This window comes from Eurosta solidaginis, chromosome 1, assembly GCF_040869045.1.
Source record: "Eurosta solidaginis isolate ZX-2024a chromosome 1, ASM4086904v1, whole genome shotgun sequence".
In the NCBI taxonomy this organism is placed as follows: domain Eukaryota; kingdom Metazoa; phylum Arthropoda; class Insecta; order Diptera; family Tephritidae; genus Eurosta; species Eurosta solidaginis.
In genome coordinates, this window is record NC_090319.1 from 36,124,925 (window position 1) to 36,145,017 (window position 20,093).

At 39.5% G+C, this 20,093-nt stretch overlaps 1 protein-coding gene across 2 annotated transcripts in view; it reads right to left on the bottom strand.

The window, feature by feature from the left end:
- Positions 1–13,653: 13,653 nt before the first annotated feature.
- Positions 13,654–20,093, bottom strand: part of LOC137251676 (MYG1 protein) — a 139,169-nt gene continuing 132,729 nt past the window's right edge. The window contains exons 2-4 of one of the 2 annotated variants that reach the window (XM_067786428.1): positions 16,152–16,243; positions 15,724–16,093; positions 13,654–14,466 (exon numbers count right to left, since the gene is read on the bottom strand). In XM_067786428.1, coding sequence (XP_067642529.1) covers positions 13,695–14,466; positions 15,724–16,093; positions 16,152–16,215 — 1,206 coding nt within the window. In that variant the 5' untranslated portion in view covers positions 16,216–16,243 and the 3' untranslated portion in view covers positions 13,654–13,694. Of the gene's footprint in view, positions 14,467–15,723; positions 16,094–16,151; positions 16,309–20,093 lie in introns of those variants that run through there. The other variant, XM_067786420.1, reaches the window with a different exon arrangement.

Below are 20,093 nucleotides of genomic sequence, written 5' to 3' on the forward strand. Positions count from 1 at the left end.
TTCAGATGGTGGCCCTAGCTAGCTCAGTACATTTGGCAGGCCGTGGTTCTCAACCCGCCATCTTGGAACCGGACGCACACATATATTTATTAACTTCCATTCACCTCTTCGGGTTCACTTACCCACCGCACAACAGGAATCCCACCCAACCTTGGACCGCTCGCATCGTGCAACCTACTCTGCGGTCACCCTAATGCCATGCTCCATACTCCCACTTACCTCCTCATCATTCCATCCTTACATCCCGCCCCAAAAGAAATTAGCCAGCCATATTACTTCTCTTTTCACTTCAATAACGCATTTTTAATAAACATAATCTTAAAATCTATACACGAATGGAATAAAACCTTACAAAAAATCAAGCTTCGTTTATATTCAATAATATTTTTCTTCAAACACCTTAATTTATATATATACATATATGTAAATTTTAATTTAACACATATGGGTTCCTTCTTCGCAAAAAAAAATGTGTATCCTTGTGCAAACATATAAAAGTAAAAATAAACGTATTACAAACAGTATTTATACACGCGCAAACAAGCCTATAAATATTATCAACCTAAAAAGAATCAAAATGTGCTCATAAATTCCATAAAAAAAAACTGTATGACAAATGTTCAAATATATTTCTGGGTCTTTCTGTCGCCAAAATCACCAAACTCTTATCTACTCAAGTGGAGTTATATAAAAAAAGTAGTTTTAAACACACCCTAATGCCTGCCTAAAAGAGCTCTTTTATGTGGGGATTGGGGAGCACATTGGTGCAGGGTTCATACCCCCTGCAAAAAAAAGGTAAGACAAAAAAAACAGCTTAATTAATCGTTCTGGTATGTTTTGTGACTCATAGACGCCTTACAATTTTATAAATTTTGGTTTAATCGAATATTACGTTTAAGACTAAAACGGAAAAGATTTATAGTGACTCGGATATATGTCCATGCACATCAATGTAAAATTCATATTTCATACAGTTTAAAATTTGGGATAAAAAAAAACAATTCTTAGACTACCCTGACTCGTTTGTTAATTTTCTATCTACCATAAAAAGCTTTTGCACAAATTACATTATGGTGAACTTTTTTGCTGAATGCTATAATGAGGTAGGTCGCTCCAACGTTAGGGTAAATGGCTAGGTGAATAAAAAAATCCAATTGGACGCAGCTTTCCGAGACGCACATAAAAGGATTTGTTGGTGATGAAATGGTAATACCAAAATCGTGATGAGATGCAATTACGATTTTTGCTTGATAAAAAAAATGTTGTAGGGTTTTGATAGGTCGGAGATCGAATTGTATCGGATTTGTAGGCAATGCCGCTGAGTTTGTATAAAATGACGTCGAATATGTAGGAATAATATGGACTTTGTACAAAAACGGTGTTGATTTTATAAAAATGGTTGATACTCGTAACGATTTTGATGTTGAAGTTGCAAAAAGAATTGTTGCATTTGTAAAATTTGATACCGAATTCGTAGAAATTCGTAGTTTTCGTAAAAATTCGTGATTTGTAAAAATTTTGATTCGTAATAAGTGTGATTCGCAAAAAATGTGATTCGCAAAAAATGTGATTCGCAAAAGATGTGATTCGCAAAAAATGTGATTCGCAAAAGATGTGATTCGCAAAAGATGTGATTCCCTGGCGCTTTAAAAAGGCTTCACTGGCCACCTCCGGTTCCCACAGGTAAACAAATATTCCACCTCCTTATGCAGCAAGGAAATCCTGTCCTGATGGTTGGATGCAGCGTCGTCCTTTTTCTTTAAAAATTATCGACCGAAACCGCTTTTTTTTTATTGAAGGCAATTTGCCTTATCAAAACTTAAAAATTATTGCTATCGGCACTAACCTGATCCTTTCTGGATCTTCGCGCACAGGGAATTTTAAAACTTTATCACACGCAAAAATCACAAATGTTTTTTTTTCTTTTTATAAGCGGAGCGCGCACTTTAGCCCGATATGCTGCTATATTTTACTTTCCTCTTGTTCACCTTCAGTTACCCCCTTTTATACTATCCGAACCGCTGAAAAGAACCGTTTCCTTATGCCGTTTCCCACGGTCTTTCTTTTGTCTATTGCAATCATAACCACCCTATATCTATCCCTGTCCTTATTCTCAACATATCATGCACGTCAATCTGGCAATCTTCAACCTAAAGCTTTTTTCATCAATTGTGAACTTACGTGAGTTCACCATGGTGTTTTTTTTTTTGCGACATTTTCATTTGACGTTTCTCGTGTTTACCTTTTTGGTAAACACAATTTTATAAATTTTATTTATGATAAATTGTAGTTGAGGGATCGACTGCTACCCACAACCTGTCGCGAGAGGTGTCCAAGACGCGTCGAAAACAATGTTCCGAAGGCGGAAAATAAGAATTGTATCTCTATCCGGAGATATTTGCAGTGTAAGTTGGTGATTTTCAGGTGATTGTTGTTCTGTTGTGCAATACCCAACAAAAAAACTGTGAACATAAGTGCTTTGCGTGGATATAGTTTTGGTCTCCAAACCGGTGTTGGACCTACCCAGGGTGCTGTTTTATAAGCGCGGCCGACGGCCACCAATGCAGAATGGTGTTCTGTGCAACCATGCTGTGGATACCACCCCCGGTTTAGGCGGGACCCGCTGGTAACTTTTCGGTTTTTTTGTTCATATATTTTGAACGAGCAAAAAAAAATGTATTTCAATATTGCTGTTTTAACAGCGTACTCCACCCTAACATATGAGGCTCTATACATCCGAGCGGGCCAAGGTCTGCATGAAGCCCAACGCGGGGACGACCCACGCCCTGACACTGTCTCCTGCTTCGCGAGCTATGCCGGGCATTTATGTATGTACTGCATATTGGACCTCTCCGGACGACTTGACCCTCATCGCCGGAGATAGATTTACGGGAAGTATTATTATATATAAAACTGCCATATAAGCGAGTTACTTTATGGATTTTTTGTTTATCTTTCTTTCAGGTTGGCAGACACCATCGATCGGTTGCTGCTCTCTGGACGACTTGACCCTCGTCGTGACGGACTATTGCTTGAGGTCCTTGGCATGCCACGCACCTAAGCTTCTTCCCGACAACGTTTCCAACAGGTACATGTGTTTACCTAACGCTCGCGTTACTCTGCACTTGATAAACTTTTTGCAAAACTTCGCGTTTATATTTTTATTAAAATCGCTTAACACGAAGTTGCGCTTATATATTTCTTGTCCGGGTACAAAGCGCACTTCACGGGTTCTTTTGTTGTACCGAGCTGCGTTTGTCTCATAGGTTTCGTGTAAATTTTCTTTAATTTTCTCTCTCATTAATCTTATTCTGTCGCTGTCGTTCAGCAACAGTAATTCGTTGTCATTGAGGGAAATTAGTTTCCGAGCCAGCTTATAGTCTGCACCGCTGGTGAACATGTTCATGCCGAATAAGGCGAAATATGGCGACACACCCGTTGCGGAGTGTATGGCGCTGCGCAACGCGCACTCAATCTCTGGCAAATATAGATCCCAATCCCTCTGGTCTGTTTTTAAATATGAGCGGATAGCAGCCAAGACCGATTGGTTGACCCGCTCAGCGGCATTTGATTGTGGCGAGTAAAACGCGGTTTTCAAGTGTTTAACGCAGTACGTTTCTATCATTTTGGCAAAATGTTTAGAGGTAAACTGTTGCCCATTATCTGAGTGTATTATTTCCGGCACACCAAACTTATGAAAGATTTCCTCGGTGAGGAACTTCACGACATTGGTGGCCGTAGCCTCACGCATTGACTTTAAAAATGTAAACTTGGAAAAATGATCCACGACTACAAAGATATAGGCGTTGCCTCGTTTGGACCTAGGGTATTTGCCTAAAAAGTCTATATAAATTTTCTGAAAGGGACGTTCGGTAACTACCTCCGATCCTATACCAGGTTTCAAAATAGCGTTACTGGGCTTGCTTTCCTTACAAACCTGACAGTCGCGGACGTAGTTTCGGACTTGTACTACCATGTTTGGCCAGTAATATAAACGTCGCAAGCGATGCAAAGTTTTTGCCATACCCCCGTGCGCAGCAGTTGCGCAACCGTGCGCATTCTCGATTAAGGTCGAGGTCAATGCTGCCGGCACCCACAACTTCCATTCGTTTTCCTCCAGTTCTGCATCTTTCGCCATCATTTTTTTGAAAACCAACCCGTCTTCGACTTTCAGGTCCGGCAGCCGTTCAGCATTTTTTTGTATCGTGCCTATCAAATCTAAATATTCCTCCGACTCAAACTCTACCGTATCCATTCCCGCTATCGATGATTGAGCTAACTCCTCGATGCACCGTGACAGTGTATCTGCAACCACATTTTCAGAGCCCTTCCGGTGCTCTATTTCGAAATTAAATGCTTGAAGGTGCAAAGACCATCTCGCTAATCTACCACTCAGATCTTTTAGCGACATGAGCCACTTAAGACTGGCGTGATCTGTCACCACCGTGAACGGCATCAGCTCAATATATGGGCGAAACTTTTGCACCGCCATCACAGCCGCGAGGCATTCCTTCTCGGTAGTGCTATATTTGCGTTGACAATCGTTTAGCTTCTGAGAGAAATAAGCGATAGGGTTTTCGGAATCATCGTGATTTTTTTGAAATAACACCGCTCCTATGCCATAATCCGAGGCATCACATTGAACCCAAAAACGTTTAGCAAAATCCGGGTGTCTTAGGACAGGCGCACAGGTAAGCGCCCTTTTCAATTTATTGAACGCCTCGACTGCTTGAGGTGTCATCTCGAATTTGTTCGTCTTCTTAAGGGCATCGGTCAACGGGGCCGCTATCGCCGCAAAATCTTTAATGAACCGCCTGTACCAACCGGCTGTTCCTAGGAAGCTCCGAACTTGCTTCGTGGTTTTCGGTACCGGGATGTTCACGATTGCTTTTACCTTTTCGGGATCGGTTTTTAGCATGCCCCCGCCCACAATGTATCCTAGATAAGGCAACTCCTTGAAACAAAACTTTGACTTTTTTAATCCTATTGTTAATCCTGCTTCTCTAAGACACATGGCAACTTCTTGCAACGTATGCAGATGCGAGTCAAAATCGGGAGCGATTATAAGTAAATCGTCCAAGTATATAAAGACATTTGCCTTCAATCTCTGTGGTATGACTCGATCCATCAGTCGGCATAACCGTTGCGCCGCATTGCATAGCCCGAACGGCATGACCACGAACTGATATAAGGGACGCCCCGGGACTGTGAAAGCGGTGTATGGTTTACACTTGTCTTCCAGTTCTATCTGCCAAAAAGCGAACTTAAGATCCACGCTACTAATAAAATGGGTGTCATCTATGCGACTAATTATGCCTTCTATATTCTGCAGCGGATAAGCGTCTTTAATGGTCAAATCATTTAATTTTCGGGCATCTAAACAAAATCTATTTTTACCGGGTTTACGTACTATAGTGGTCCGATTACTCCACGGGCTCTCACTTTCCTCAATTACCCCCAATTCTAACATTTTGTCTATTTCTGTGTAAACTATAGATTGCATGGCAGGTGATAGTGGGTAATGGCGGTCTTTCACAGGGACTGCATCTTCCACGAGTTTAATGGAGTGTTTTTCCAGCGGTGTACGACCTAAACCATCCTTTTCAAACGTTTTGAAACTTTCGACGACCTGATTTAAGCGCTGTTGTTGTTCCGCCGTGAGGTCATGAAGCACACGCCGTTCATTCCTGTCTTCCGCCGTCACCATCTGCTGCTCTGACTTGGACAAATCGATTTCATTTACATCTATGACATTCGGGGCCAATTGGAAAACGCGCCAGAAATCTATCCCGAGATAAATGTTTTGTTCCAGGTATGGACATAAGTAAAACGTTATTTTATTCTCTAAATCTTTGTATTTGACAGGTATAGTTATCTTTCCTAATACCGTATGTGCGCCACCACCTGCAGTTGTAACCTTCGAAATGAAACGTTCGATAGGTACCCCTAACTCCTCGACTAACTCACGGCATCCTCTACCTAATAGGCTAACAGATGCACCTGTGTCCAGTAGCCCTCGTTTTTGGACACCGTTTATTTCGATGTCCGCGTACACCCGTGGGTCATCTCGGTCTGCCCTTTTAACAGTGGCAACAACTGCTCGACGTAGCATCTTCCGGTTTCGAAATCGATCCCTTGCCTTCAGTATCTTGCGTGACACCCTGCGACGACTTAATAACACGCCGTCTGCAAAGATTCTTTCGCGGGCTTCCTTGTACCTCCTCATACGTTCTTCACGGGACAGTCTAGCCGGGTTATTTGTTTTGTTATTAATAGTATAATTTGTTAGTTTTGGTTTTATCCGTGATATCTGCTGTTGGTCCCCTCTCACGAGGTCTTCATCTACTGTGTTAGTCGACGCGTCTACTCTAGCGGGAATTGTGTGGAGCGCGATACCCCCGCTGTCATCGCGTTCCGTTTCGCGTTTCCCGATAGGCTACATATTGGACACTTCGGCGTGATGACGTCCGCCTTCCCACACTTAAAACAAAATATGCGCCTCTGAAGTGACATGCAATCGGTGAATGCATGTCCTTCTGCACCGCAATTCCAACACACCAGGTTTTTACGACTTGCTTGGTCACGAGATGACGGGTGTTTGGTAACGCGCTGATAACGGAGCTCCTCCACGGAGACTTGACCCTCATCTCCGGGGGACTCCTGCTCTTCCGGCGACGTATCAACTATTTCGTTCACTTGGTATGAACGAGGCACGAATCCACCTTGAGGAACTCGATCCCTACGAGGAAAACACCTTTCAACTTCCTTACACTCCATACGGAGTTGCTCTATAGAGTAGACCGCAATGGGGTATACTAGTTTGGCCAACGGTTCCCGCAAGTTCCCTTTGACGAGCCGAACCATTTCGTATTCGGGTATGGGGTTCCTTAGACGCGACCGCAGTATGCCGACAGCGTGAAAAAAATCATCAATCGTCTCTCCGGGTTTTTGTTTGCGTTCCGTGATCTCTCTCATTAGATCGAAATCCGTTAGCTGAGATCCGAACTGCCGTTGTAACGCGAATTGTAACCTTGGCCAGTCTAGGTTGCGATTCGTTCGGATGTACAACCAGTACCATTCGCGAGCCTCTCCACTTAGCAGCCGATGAAAGTCTCTAATGATATCAGCCCACGAACACCCATACTGCTCTTTCAAATACTCAACCCTAAATACAAAGTCCTCTATGGTCATGGAATCGCGGTGACCCTGGTAACTGATCCCCCACTTTTCTATATTTAGTTCAGCTCGGTAGGTACCAGCTCTGTATTGAGGCTCAGGTGGTGATCTTTGTGAGGAAGAACGATGGTCCGGTGCTGCAGGGCCTAGGATTGGACGCTGATTCGCCCGATTATTGAACGCCGGTAATGGACCTACCGCCGACCTAACAGGAATATTATTATGTGCATTACGATTGTTGTTGACGTTTTCATTAACTCTTTCGTTTTCAGGTATCGAACGCCTCGATTCTGCTGACTCGCTGCTAATGTTATGCCTCCTTTTTTTATACTGTATTCGTGGCCTATTTGTCTGACTGCCAGCTCCCACTTCGACACTGGAACTGCGTACAGTTTCAAACATCGCCTGCATGCCTGCACGCATTTCGACTAAAAGGGCTTGTTGAGTTTCTGCCATCATACTTTTTATTATTGGGGTTACTTCTTCGCGTATGTTTGGTGTTATAGGCCTACTGGCCGTAACATTAGTTGCGAAATTGTGAACCGGAGGGGGGCGCGGAAAGGGTAAAGACGGTGGCCGGATGAGTACCGATTGGGTAACCTGGGCTTGACCATATTGTTTGGGCATTGTCCCCGTACTAGTTGTTAATGCTTGCACACTACCTTGTGGTGCGCCTTGCCCACTACCGCCTACATTTTCATCCCCTTTGTTTTTCGTACCTACGAACCTATCTGAAAGATCGATGAATGCGGGATCACCCTCATTCATTTGCTTGTTTCCGTCTTCTGCTGGCATGTTGGCTATCTTTGTTCTTGCTCGTGTATTATGGGCCGGTGCCGAGTGATTCATACGAATGATTCAAAAAAAATTTGGACTTAAAAAAAATCTTTGTATACGAGGCACCAAAAAGACACACTGTAAATGTATATATGTATATAAAATCCTTAAGTAACCCTAAAAGAGAAAATTATAGTATAAAACCTGAAATGTGTGTTAAATCCTATAAGCCTTGCGTGTCTATAGACACGCCTTCACGTACTAGCGCTTTAAAAAAAAATCAAAAGAAAATTTATATAAAAGAAAATTTAAATCAATATAAAATATATGTATATGCGGGTTAAAACCCTATGCGAAATTATATATATCACGTATTAAACAAACAAAAATTTTTTTTTTTTGGTAATGAACCAATTTAAAAACCATGTATATAAGTCGAAATGGCTGCGTATGTATGTATGTATATTAGATCCTATAAAAATTTTATCTCGGCTAGCCCACACCACCGTATCAGCGCCAATAGTAGTAAGCAAAATCCATTTATTTTAGTAATAAAATAGAGAAAAAAAAATTTGGATGTATCAAAAAAAGAAAAAAATATACGATCTAAGGACAGTAGATGCACGTTAAATTCCCTCTGAATTGACTATGCGCATATACGACCCCATATATTAACACCCCATGTAATATAAAAAAAAAATAAAACGTGTATTAATACAAAAAATATTCATATATATAAACTATAAGATAGGATATCTGTATATGCGTATGTTCAACCCTATAAGTACTGAACCTTATGAAAAAATGTATATCTATTGGTATAATAAAAAAAAATATTTATGTAAACCAAAATATCAAGCAACCAAGTAATCTCGATGTAATCTCAAAAAGGAGAATATACGACATAGCAAAATATATGTATGTTAAATGCTATAAACCTTGAGTGTCTACGAACACGCACCCATGTATTAGCGCTTCATACAACTCACCCAACAAAAAAAAAATTATATACAAAATATATATATATCGATTAAAAACAAGTGTTTGTATTGATGAATATATATATAAGTAGGTATTGCATGCATATAGTATATCCGTGGGTCAAATCCTTTGTTAACTGAATGTTCATAAACTTATACTGACGTATTAACGCAACACGTACACCAAAAAAACTCAAACCTTTGTACACTGACTCCAAAAAAAAATCAATACCAAATTTAAGATAAGAACTCTCCGATATAAAAGAATGTATACACAGAAAATTTACAATTTAGAATATTACGAGTTGGCGGGTGTTCGGATGGCCTGACTCCTTGAGGAGGCTTAGGGTTCTGGAGCATAGTTGTTCGTTCCTGTGTGGGTAGGTAGGTGAATCCTCACTGATAAACTAAATAACGAAACAAATTACGAAACGATTTTATGCTTCACAACATCTACCAATCGCAATGTAGTTGTGGTCACAAAATCTACTACTTATGGAACAACAAAACTCAAAACCTATGTTTTGGTTTCCACATTTGTAGCCATATTCCTGACACTAACTCTCTATAAAAGAAACAAACCAAAAACTGAAATCTAAAATAAACTTTTGTGTTGTAAAAATGTCGATGCTAATAGATCACCCTCATGTTTTGTGTCTATGCCACCGTTTGGTTATTGTATCTGATATGGTGGGCTTGCTCCTAACTACTGGTGCAATTAAACTTTGTAACAAGTAGACAAGCAAGTCACCTAACTAGCTTAGAAACCCGCTTACACCATAACCTTTTTCAAATGAACGTTTTTTTTTTTTTTTTTGAAAGCTTAAATACATTTGTAAGTGCAAGATTAATTGAGTAAAAAAAAAAGATAATTATATCTTTGTATTTCTACTAGATGTTACTGAAGAATATTTGATTTCTTGCGAGGGCGCCAATTCAAGCTTCATTTCATGCGCTCTGTCGATTTATAAAAAAAATTATTTCTCGGGTGCTATACTAAATATAGCGATCCCTTCATGTGTTTTTAGTTTGGGCGCCATTTATAAATATATGTCACGTACACGTTGCTTTGGTTTCAGATGGTGGCCCTAGCTAGCTCAGTACATTTGGCAGGCCGTGGTTCTCAACCCGCCATCTTGGAACCGGACGCACACATATATTTATTAACTTCCATTCACCTCTTCGGGTTCACTTACCCACCGCACAACAGGAATCCCACCCAACCTTGGACCGCTCGCATCGTGCAACCTACTCTGCGGTCACCCTAATGCCATGCTCCATACTCCCACTTACCTCCTCATCATTCCATCCTTACATCCCGCCCCAAAAGAAATTAGCCAGCCATATTACTTCTCTTTTCACTTCAATAACGCATTTTTAATAAACATAATCTTAAAATCTATACACGAATGGAATAAAACCTTACAAAAAATCAAGCTTCGTTTATATTCAATAATATTTTTCTTCAAACACCTTAATTTATATATATACATATATGTAAATTTTAATTTAACACATATGGGTTCCTTCTTCGCAAAAAAAAATGTGTATCCTTGTGCAAACATATAAAAGTAAAAATAAACGTATTACAAACAGTATTTATACACGCGCAAACAAGCCTATAAATATTATCAACCTAAAAAGAATCAAAATGTGCTCATAAATTCCATAAAAAAAAACTGTATGACAAATGTTCAAATATATTTCTGGGTCTTTCTGTCGCCAAAATCACCAAACTCTTATCTACTCAAGTGGAGTTATATAAAAAAAGTAGTTTTAAACACACCCTAATGCCTGCCTAAAAGAGCTCTTTTATGTGGGGATTGGGGAGCACATTGGTGCAGGGTTCATACCCCCTGCAAAAAAAAGGTAAGACAAAAAAAACAGCTTAATTAATCGTTCTGGTATGTTTTGTGACTCATAGACGCCTTACAATTTTATAAATTTTGGTTTAATCGAATATTACGTTTAAGACTAAAACGGAAAAGATTTATAGTGACTCGGATATATGTCCATGCACATCAATGTAAAATTCATATTTCATACAGTTTAAAATTTGGGATAAAAAAAAACAATTCTTAGACTACCCTGACTCGTTTGTTAATTTTCTATCTACCATAAAAAGCTTTTGCACAAATTACATTATGGTGAACTTTTTTGCTGAATGCTATAATGAGGTAGGTCGCTCCAACGTTAGGGTAAATGGCTAGGTGAATAAAAAAATCCAATTGGACGCAGCTTTCCGAGACGCACATAAAAGGATTTGTTGGTGATGAAATGGTAATACCAAAATCGTGATGAGATGCAATTACGATTTTTGCTTGATAAAAAAAATGTTGTAGGGTTTTGATAGGTCGGAGATCGAATTGTATCGGATTTGTAGGCAATGCCGCTGAGTTTGTATAAAATGACGTCGAATATGTAGGAATAATATGGACTTTGTACAAAAACGGTGTTGATTTTATAAAAATGGTTGATACTCGTAACGATTTTGATGTTGAAGTTGCAAAAAGAATTGTTGCATTTGTAAAATTTGATACCGAATTCGTAGAAATTCGTAGTTTTCGTAAAAATTCGTGATTTGTAAAAATTTTGATTCGTAATAAGTGTGATTCGCAAAAAATGTGATTCGCAAAAAATGTGATTCGCAAAAGATGTGATTCGCAAAAAATGTGATTCGCAAAAGATGTGATTCGCAAAAGATGTGATTCCCTGGCGCTTTAAAAAGGCTTCACTGGCCACCTCCGGTTCCCACAGGTAAACAAATATTCCACCTCCTTATGCAGCAAGGAAATCCTGTCCTGATGGTTGGATGCAGCGTCGTCCTTTTTCTTTAAAAATTATCGACCGAAACCGCTTTTTTTTTATTGAAGGCAATTTGCCTTATCAAAACTTAAAAATTATTGCTATCGGCACTAACCTGATCCTTTCTGGATCTTCGCGCACAGGGAATTTTAAAACTTTATCACACGCAAAAATCACAAATGTTTTTTTTTCTTTTTATAAGCGGAGCGCGCACTTTAGCCCGATATGCTGCTATATTTTACTTTCCTCTTGTTCACCTTCAGTTACCCCCTTTTATACTATCCGAACCGCTGAAAAGAACCGTTTCCTTATGCCGTTTCCCACGGTCTTTCTTTTGTCTATTGCAATCATAACCACCCTATATCTATCCCTGTCCTTATTCTCAACATATCATGCACGTCAATCTGGCAATCTTCAACCTAAAGCTTTTTTCATCAATTGTGAACTTACGTGAGTTCACCATGGTGTTTTTTTTTTTGCGACATTTTCATTTGACGTTTCTCGTGTTTACCTTTTTGGTAAACACAATTTTATAAATTTTATTTATGATAAATTGTAGTTGAGGGATCGACTGCTACCCACAACCTGTCGCGAGAGGTGTCCAAGACGCGTCGAAAACAATGTTCCGAAGGCGGAAAATAAGAATTGTATCTCTATCCGGAGATATTTGCAGTGTAAGTTGGTGATTTTCAGGTGATTGTTGTTCTGTTGTGCAATACCCAACAAAAAAACTGTGAACATAAGTGCTTTGCGTGGATATAGTTTTGGTCTCCAAACCGGTGTTGGACCTACCCAGGGTGCTGTTTTATAAGCGCGGCCGACGGCCACCAATGCAGAATGGTGTTCTGTGCAACCATGCTGTGGATACCACCCCCGGTTTAGGCGGGACCCGCTGGTAACTTTTCGGTTTTTTTGTTCATATATTTTGAACGAGCAAAAAAAAATGTATTTCAATATTGCTGTTTTAACAGCGTACTCCACCCTAACATATGAGGCTCTATACATCCGAGCGGGCCAAGGTCTGCATGAAGCCCAACGCGGGGACGACCCACGCCCTGACAACTTTGATGTCGGGTCTCTCCAGAAAAGTTCGCACAGCAACGAATAAAATAATAAAATTTCTTTACCTGTCATTGATATAAATATGTAATTCCATTAATAAAAACAGAAGTACAAAGTAACTGTTAATTTGCAATATTGCTTTTGTTTGATGGATTTAGTGTACAAAAACATGTAATAAATATATGTAAGGCGCGAACACCTGCGCAGAGATTTAAGGCCGAGCTCCTCCTCCAATTCGCGTCGTGTTACTTTTAATTTTTCCTACAAATTGGCGGGACGGGACATACTTGTTTTATGCCGACTCCGAACGGCATCTGCAATGGCAGAGGAGTTTTCGCTAAGAGATTTTCATGGCAGAAATACACACGGAGTGCTTGCCAAACATTGCCGAGGGCCCACTTAGACAAATTTTCTTGTAATTGAGAAAACCTGTTTCTAAAATTTTGATGTTGCGTGCATATATCAACTTATAATAATTGGGAAAAATGTAACGGGGTTTGCGAGGGAAGTTACTGCGCTTTCAAACGGTATGTGTAAATTTTTAATGAAATTAGTTTTCGTGACAAAATTATTTGGATTAAGTCCAAAAACGTGATTTTTCCGCTTTAATGTAAGAATAACTCGAAAAGAAGAACCAAAATGAAATATCTCATGTGAGCCGAAGATCTTTCGAAAAGTATTATACCAATTCTAGGTCTGGACTTCTTTTTTAAATTTTGTTTGTATTATTCTCGAATTCCTTCAAACTACAAAAAAAAGGTATTTAAATTTATAAGGTGTATTCAATACCAAAACTACATCAAACACTTAGCACGCATAGCTATCTATTGGTGCAAGATAAAATATAGATAGATTTTTCAAAAAATGCTAATACCATTTTATTAAATTTTGTTCTTATGTGCTAGCATTCAATTCATCATTATCCTGCCATTCCACGCTAGCAATAGCCATCTTCAAAGCTGATTCTTTTGTTTTAGCACCACCTATAAATCCAGTTGTATGAACAAAAATCAAATCGGGTATATTTGCTTTTTTCGACAATTCTTCATCACGTAAACCACGCCAAGGTGTTGGTAAAAATTTGCGTCCCAAATAACTTGTGGGTGACACGGGTACACCTGCAACGCGCCAACTTACTTCCTTCTCTGAAAATAGTACCAATTTTGGTATACCTTCAACATTATATTCTTTCTCTAAATCGGCTAAATGTGCTTTCCATGGACAGAAACGATTGAGTATTAAAATTTCTCCAGTCTTGTAAACACTTTTAGCTTGTTCCAAAGCTTCTCGAACATATTCACGTGCTTTAACCCATGAGCAGGCCATATCTAAAACATTATTTACAAACTCTGTACCCACCAAATCTAGTGCCCGCTCAAAACGTTTTTGTTCAATTTCACTGCCTTGTTCATCTTCCCATGAAGGATTTAAACGGTGTACACGTGGTGATAGATTTGTTGAAATTTTATATAACGGTTCGCCTACATTCTCATACATTGGGATACCATTATCGATAGCATCCACTTCGCTAATGAAATTTCTATATATTTGTATGTAGCTTAATCTTAAGTTTTCGGCAGATAATTCTGGCTTTTCATATTTTTTGAGAATATTTTCTATCACCCGCTCGCCGTAGTATGCATAAATTAGACCAGCACTGCTGAGCCTATAAAGAAATAAATTATATTTTAATAATCGCAGTGTGGCGATAAAGACACTTCCTGAAGGTTTCGGAGTGTTGTTGTTGTTGTTGTAGCGATAAGGTTGCTCCCTGAAGGCTTTGGGGAGTGTTATCGATGTGATGGTCCTTTGCCGGATAAAGATCCGATACGCTCCGGTAACACAGCACCATTAAGGTGCCAGCCCGACCATCTCGGGAACGATTTATATGGCCACATTAAACCTACAGGCCATCCCTCCCTCCCCACCCCCAAGTTCCATGAGGAGCTTGGGGTCGCAATAGCCTCGTCTGTTAGTGAAACAGTATTCGGCGCGGATAGGTGAGGTTGACAATTGGGTTTGGAGAAGCTATATATTGCGCTGGCAACCTGAAGGGTTGCGCTACACATCCCCTTGAATCTGGTATTTTAGTCGGTTCTTACGGCAGGCATACCTACCGCGGGTATATTCTGATCCCCTAACCCGCTGGGGGGATTTCGGAGTGTTATCGATGTTGATGGCTTTTGACGGTAACAAGCACTATGCAGGTATTAGCCCTACCATTTCGGGAACCATTTAATATGACCACATTGCTACAACACCAACCACATTGCACTTTCTAGGCTATCCCGCCATACTCAAAACTTAGGTTATGTAGATTTTTGTCACCTTTGAAAACTGGCATGCCTTATCGGAGGAAAATTCTAAGCCCGTCAGTCTGCTTGAATATATTAATGCCTATTAGGGAAATGCTAACCGATTCCCATTAAAGCAGTCTTGCAAGCCATTTGTAGGATAACCCCATTTGATTGGAACGAAAAGAACTCCAATTTGCTTCGAGATAACCTGGAAAGTTCCATGTGGTCATACTAAATCGTTTCCCAGATGGTCGGGTTGGTACCTGTATGGCGCTTGTAACCGGAAAGTATCGGATCTGCATCCAGAAAAGGACCATCAACATCAATAACACTCCCGAAGGCCTTCGGGGAGTGTCCTTATCGCTAAAACAACAACAAAATCCAGCATAGGATCATCAACATCGATAAAACTCGCGAGGTATCCTTATCGCTACAATAACAAGATAACCGTGCTTAATGACGCTATGCGCTGCATGCTGTAAAAGAGCCAAGACCGCAAGATACAATCAAGCGCTTCACAAATTGCTTAAACAAACTTAACCAGCAGCCCTTTGGTTCTTTCACAGCGTTCAAGTACAAAGATCATCACGTGGGAAGAAAAATCTCTCATTCAATACAATATTTACCTTATTTTGAATTCATCACCTAATTCCGGCCGCAACGAGCTTAATGTCTCCTGGAAGCTTCTTTGATGATGGTCATAAAATTTTTTGTCATGATTAAACTCTGCACCAACATCAACTATTATATCACATTTTTCGTGCAATAATTTATCATCTCGGCTTCTAAAGATACTTGCATTCTTATATTCCGGCAACTGTTTGAGCATAAAACATGCCAATACTTCATCGCAATGGAACGTTCCACTGTGCGTGCCAATCACAGGCGGATCGCTACGAAGGCGTTTGGCTTCATTTGCAGTTACGGTTGTCTCGTTTCTGGAGCTCATTCTTATGTGGAAATGCGATGTGGATTTTTGAAGACACAACTGTGGAACTACACGACAGCTTAAATTTAGTTTCATTGTTTATTTTATTTTATTACTTATGTTTACCTGTATATTGAAACCGTGTTGCCGCCGAATAGAAGAATCGGCACGTGAAATGAACAGCTGACATTTGCCATGCAAGTTAAAAACATATTTCTCTAAAAGAGATTTACGTCAAAATGGCTTCGTAAATGTTGTCGAAAAAACAATTGTAACGTAACTACGACAGAGATGCTTAACAAACTATTCAAATCTATTTTATTTCATTAAAGCGCAAAAAAACGTATCAAAATAATTTCTTTTCGCTTAAGAACTAAATTAACGAAATTCAATCGTTAACGTTGAAAACAAAATGATTCAACGAAATAATAGCCGTGTTTTTTAACACGCGTATATCCGTTTACGCTTAAACTTTATATTGACTGCTAAGCGACAAACTATAAATACACCTCTGAAATTGCTGCGCATAAATTTTGTCCTACTAAATTTCAATACGCATTATACTCAGATGTAACTGAAATATGTGTCTTTGTTTCACCCTCTACACTAATTCTATGTATTCTATGTGTGTCCACAATTCATCGCAACTGATTCAGCTATATGTTATACCCTATGGCCATCAGAGCGTTGCGTCTCCGCTTTTCGGTACACTCTGTTGCTGTAGCTAGTTGTTTAATCACAGCCGCTAGATGGGTCTCCTAAGCATTATCTAAGCGAAGATAGGCGTTTTTTTACACGCGAAAACGAAACGTATATGCGCGTGTTAAAAAACACGGCTAATGATAATAATAATAAATCTGTTTGTTGCTGTTGTTACAACAGAACAGCGTTGTTGTTGTTGTAGCGATAAGGACCATCCCCGAAGGTGTTGGGCCCCATTAAGGTACTAGCCCGACCATCTCGGGAACGCCAGAGCCTCGCCTGCTAAAGAAACAGGATTCGCCACGGGTAGTTGAGGATTGGAGAAGCTAAAATTTGCGTTGGCAACCCCTTGGAAGGTTTGCGCTACACAACCTCTTGAATCAGTTTGGTATTTTAAGCTGGAGACATTGGTGCTTTATCGGTAACCGTATCGGTAACCTTATAACAGCTGATTCGACCAATCTTATGAGAATCAATGCAATCGATTATTGGTGCCGCTAAGGTCGTAACCGTATCGTAGCCAACCAATTGGGTTTTGGTTACCGTCGTAACGATAAACAGCTGATTACGTTAGGGATACAACTACAGCGATACGACAAACGGCACCAATGACTCCAGCTTTAAGCTGGAGACATTGGTGCTTTATCGGTAACCCTATCGGTAACCTTTTAACAGCTGATTATACCAAACTTATGAAAATCAATGCAATCGATTATTGGTGCCGCTAAGGTCGTAACCGTATCGTAGCCAACCAATTGGGTTTTGGTTTACCGTCGTAACGATAAACAGCTGATTACGTTAGGGATACGGATACAGCGATACGACATACGGCACCAATGACTCCAGCTTAAGTCGCCTCTTACGACACGCGTACCTGCCGCGGGTATATTCGAAGCACCCCAACCCGCTGGGGGGTCGAACAGCATTCGTATGTATATGCATGCCATACAAGCTAGTGGAGACAATGGTGTGAGAGTTTTCAAGGTAATCATGTGTTGTTTGTGCGCGAGTGTCTGACGGGGTAGCTACTTGCTAATGCTGCTCATGTGTTCAAAATAAGGCATTTAGTCCCGAAGGTCTTTTGCAATCCCGGAACATTGGGATTTGAAACGACGAAATTCACCAAAAAGACAATTTACTCATACATTGAACAAATAATATAGCATCGCATTTTGTCAACATAAGTTTGGGTGGTATTGTGGCTGAGCTTGCGAAGACGCCGTTCACAATTTTGTATAGAAAATCCCAGAGTGTGTAGGTTCGAATCTCAGCGTCGCCACAGCTCAATGTTTTTTTCAATTAATTTCCCGTTTGTTTAATTTTGTCTATGCTTATTTTAATTTGAGGATTAAAACAACACATTTAAAGCGTTTTTGCAAATAATTTTCATACTTTTTCTGAAATTTTCATGTTTGTGATCTGCCCCGGCCCAGCTCACAAATTAGTGATTTCTTTTATGAGGCTGGAGACGCGAGACAGCTTACAGAATGGCAAATTGTCTCAAAAGTGATTTTCACCCCAAATAGTTTCTAATAGTGACTAGAGACCGCTTACTGAATTCAACTGTAGATATTATCATTAATTTCTAAAATTTAATTAAATTAAATGTGAGCAGCCAGTTAAGCGAACATTTTAAAATATGTAAAAAATGCAATGTACCAGTCGTCTACAAAAATTTTGAAAAGGACTATTGAGCAAATGATTTAAGTAATCGAACAGCGATTTACTATTGCGAACGTTTTTATCAAACATTCGCCACTTGTAGGAATTCACAATGGTCAATAATATCAGAAACGGTTATACCTTGTGAGTGTTTTTATCATGATGTAACGTATACAAATCTGAGTCACAAATAAAACACAGAAGATTGCGCATTCACGAGTTCAAAATTGCTTCGTTCTGCGCATCTACGTTACACTGCTTCAGCGAATGAAAGAAAGAGAGAGAAAACAAGAGCTATAGGAAAATGGCGTAAAAATTGCCCATAAAAAACAGCTGATCTTTTGTTTACATGCGTAATCTTGTGTGTGTGATTTGTGAATCTGAGTATCTCAACCATTGTGAATAGATACAAGTGGCGAATATTGAAAAAAATCATTCACAATAGTAAACAGCCTCGATCACCTGCTCAATCGCTGTTCGATTACTTAAATTATTCGCTCAATAATGTTTTTCAAACATTTTTGTAGAGGGCTGGTTTATTGCATTATTTACATATTTTAAAATGTTTGCTTAATTGGCTGTTCAGATTTTATCTATTAACTAGATTTAAGAAATGAATATTAATATGTAGTCTGGTTTTCAGTATACACATTTAAAAGAAAAGCAAATGGGCAATTCATGGCAGTTCGATTTAATAACCACGAGCAGAAAACAAACCTTTCCCCCATTCTCTGGCCATTCGCGATAGCCATTCTCCTTGTCAGCTATTACTTGAGAGGCAGGTATGGCAATGGAGGAACAGAACGATTTTCACTTGTATGGATTCACAATGATTTCAACAAAAAACATTCAGACAAATGTATGTTTCCTTTGAAATCGGATGATTGAAGTTTCCAGAATCTGAAGAAGGCTGCACTCTACCAGGAAGAGGATTTCAGGATTTATATTCAATACGAGATCCCGAAATTCCGGGATTTTCAAAAATTTGGGGATGGCCAAATTAGTTGGGAGGCCCGGGACTCAGGATCGGGGTCCTCAGAACTTGATGCCTTAGTTCAAAATCAACGATGGGACTTCGTTTCTGTTGAAAAATTAAATAGTATTATTTCTTTTATTACCTAAACGTTAAAAATCTGAATCGTTTCAACATTGTTCAAATTTTCATGTATCTAGGCGTAGGAGAAGTTCCTTAAAGCTTGAAAGCACGACGTAATTTGAAAGACAACTACGACCCTAATCTACTCGGAGGTATATCGCACGAAGTATTTATTTTCGTTTCATGCTGCATTATTACCGGGTTATGATATGTGTTCCAAGTTTCAAAACTCTAGCTCTAAGGGAAGTTACAACTTACTATGACCCTACATTATGTTTAAAGTTTCATGTCTCTAGGTTATTGGAAAGTTACTTAAAATTCGAAAGCAATATTCGCAAATTTTGGAAATTTTTTTAAATGTCACGATCCCTGAGCCACCTAGCAAAAAATTGTCCTCTCATATTAAATTTTGATCGTGTTCTGAAGTTTGTTCCAGGATTCTAGCTCGACGCAAAGTTACTTTAAAGTGGATTGCAAGGACTCTCAAGTTTCTAAGGCATGCTCTTCATTCAATTTTGTACTGAAATTCGCGGACAAACATGAAACGAAACTAAAACGAAGTAAAACAAAAAAAAAAGAAAATGGAAGGAACAAGTTTAACGATTTTT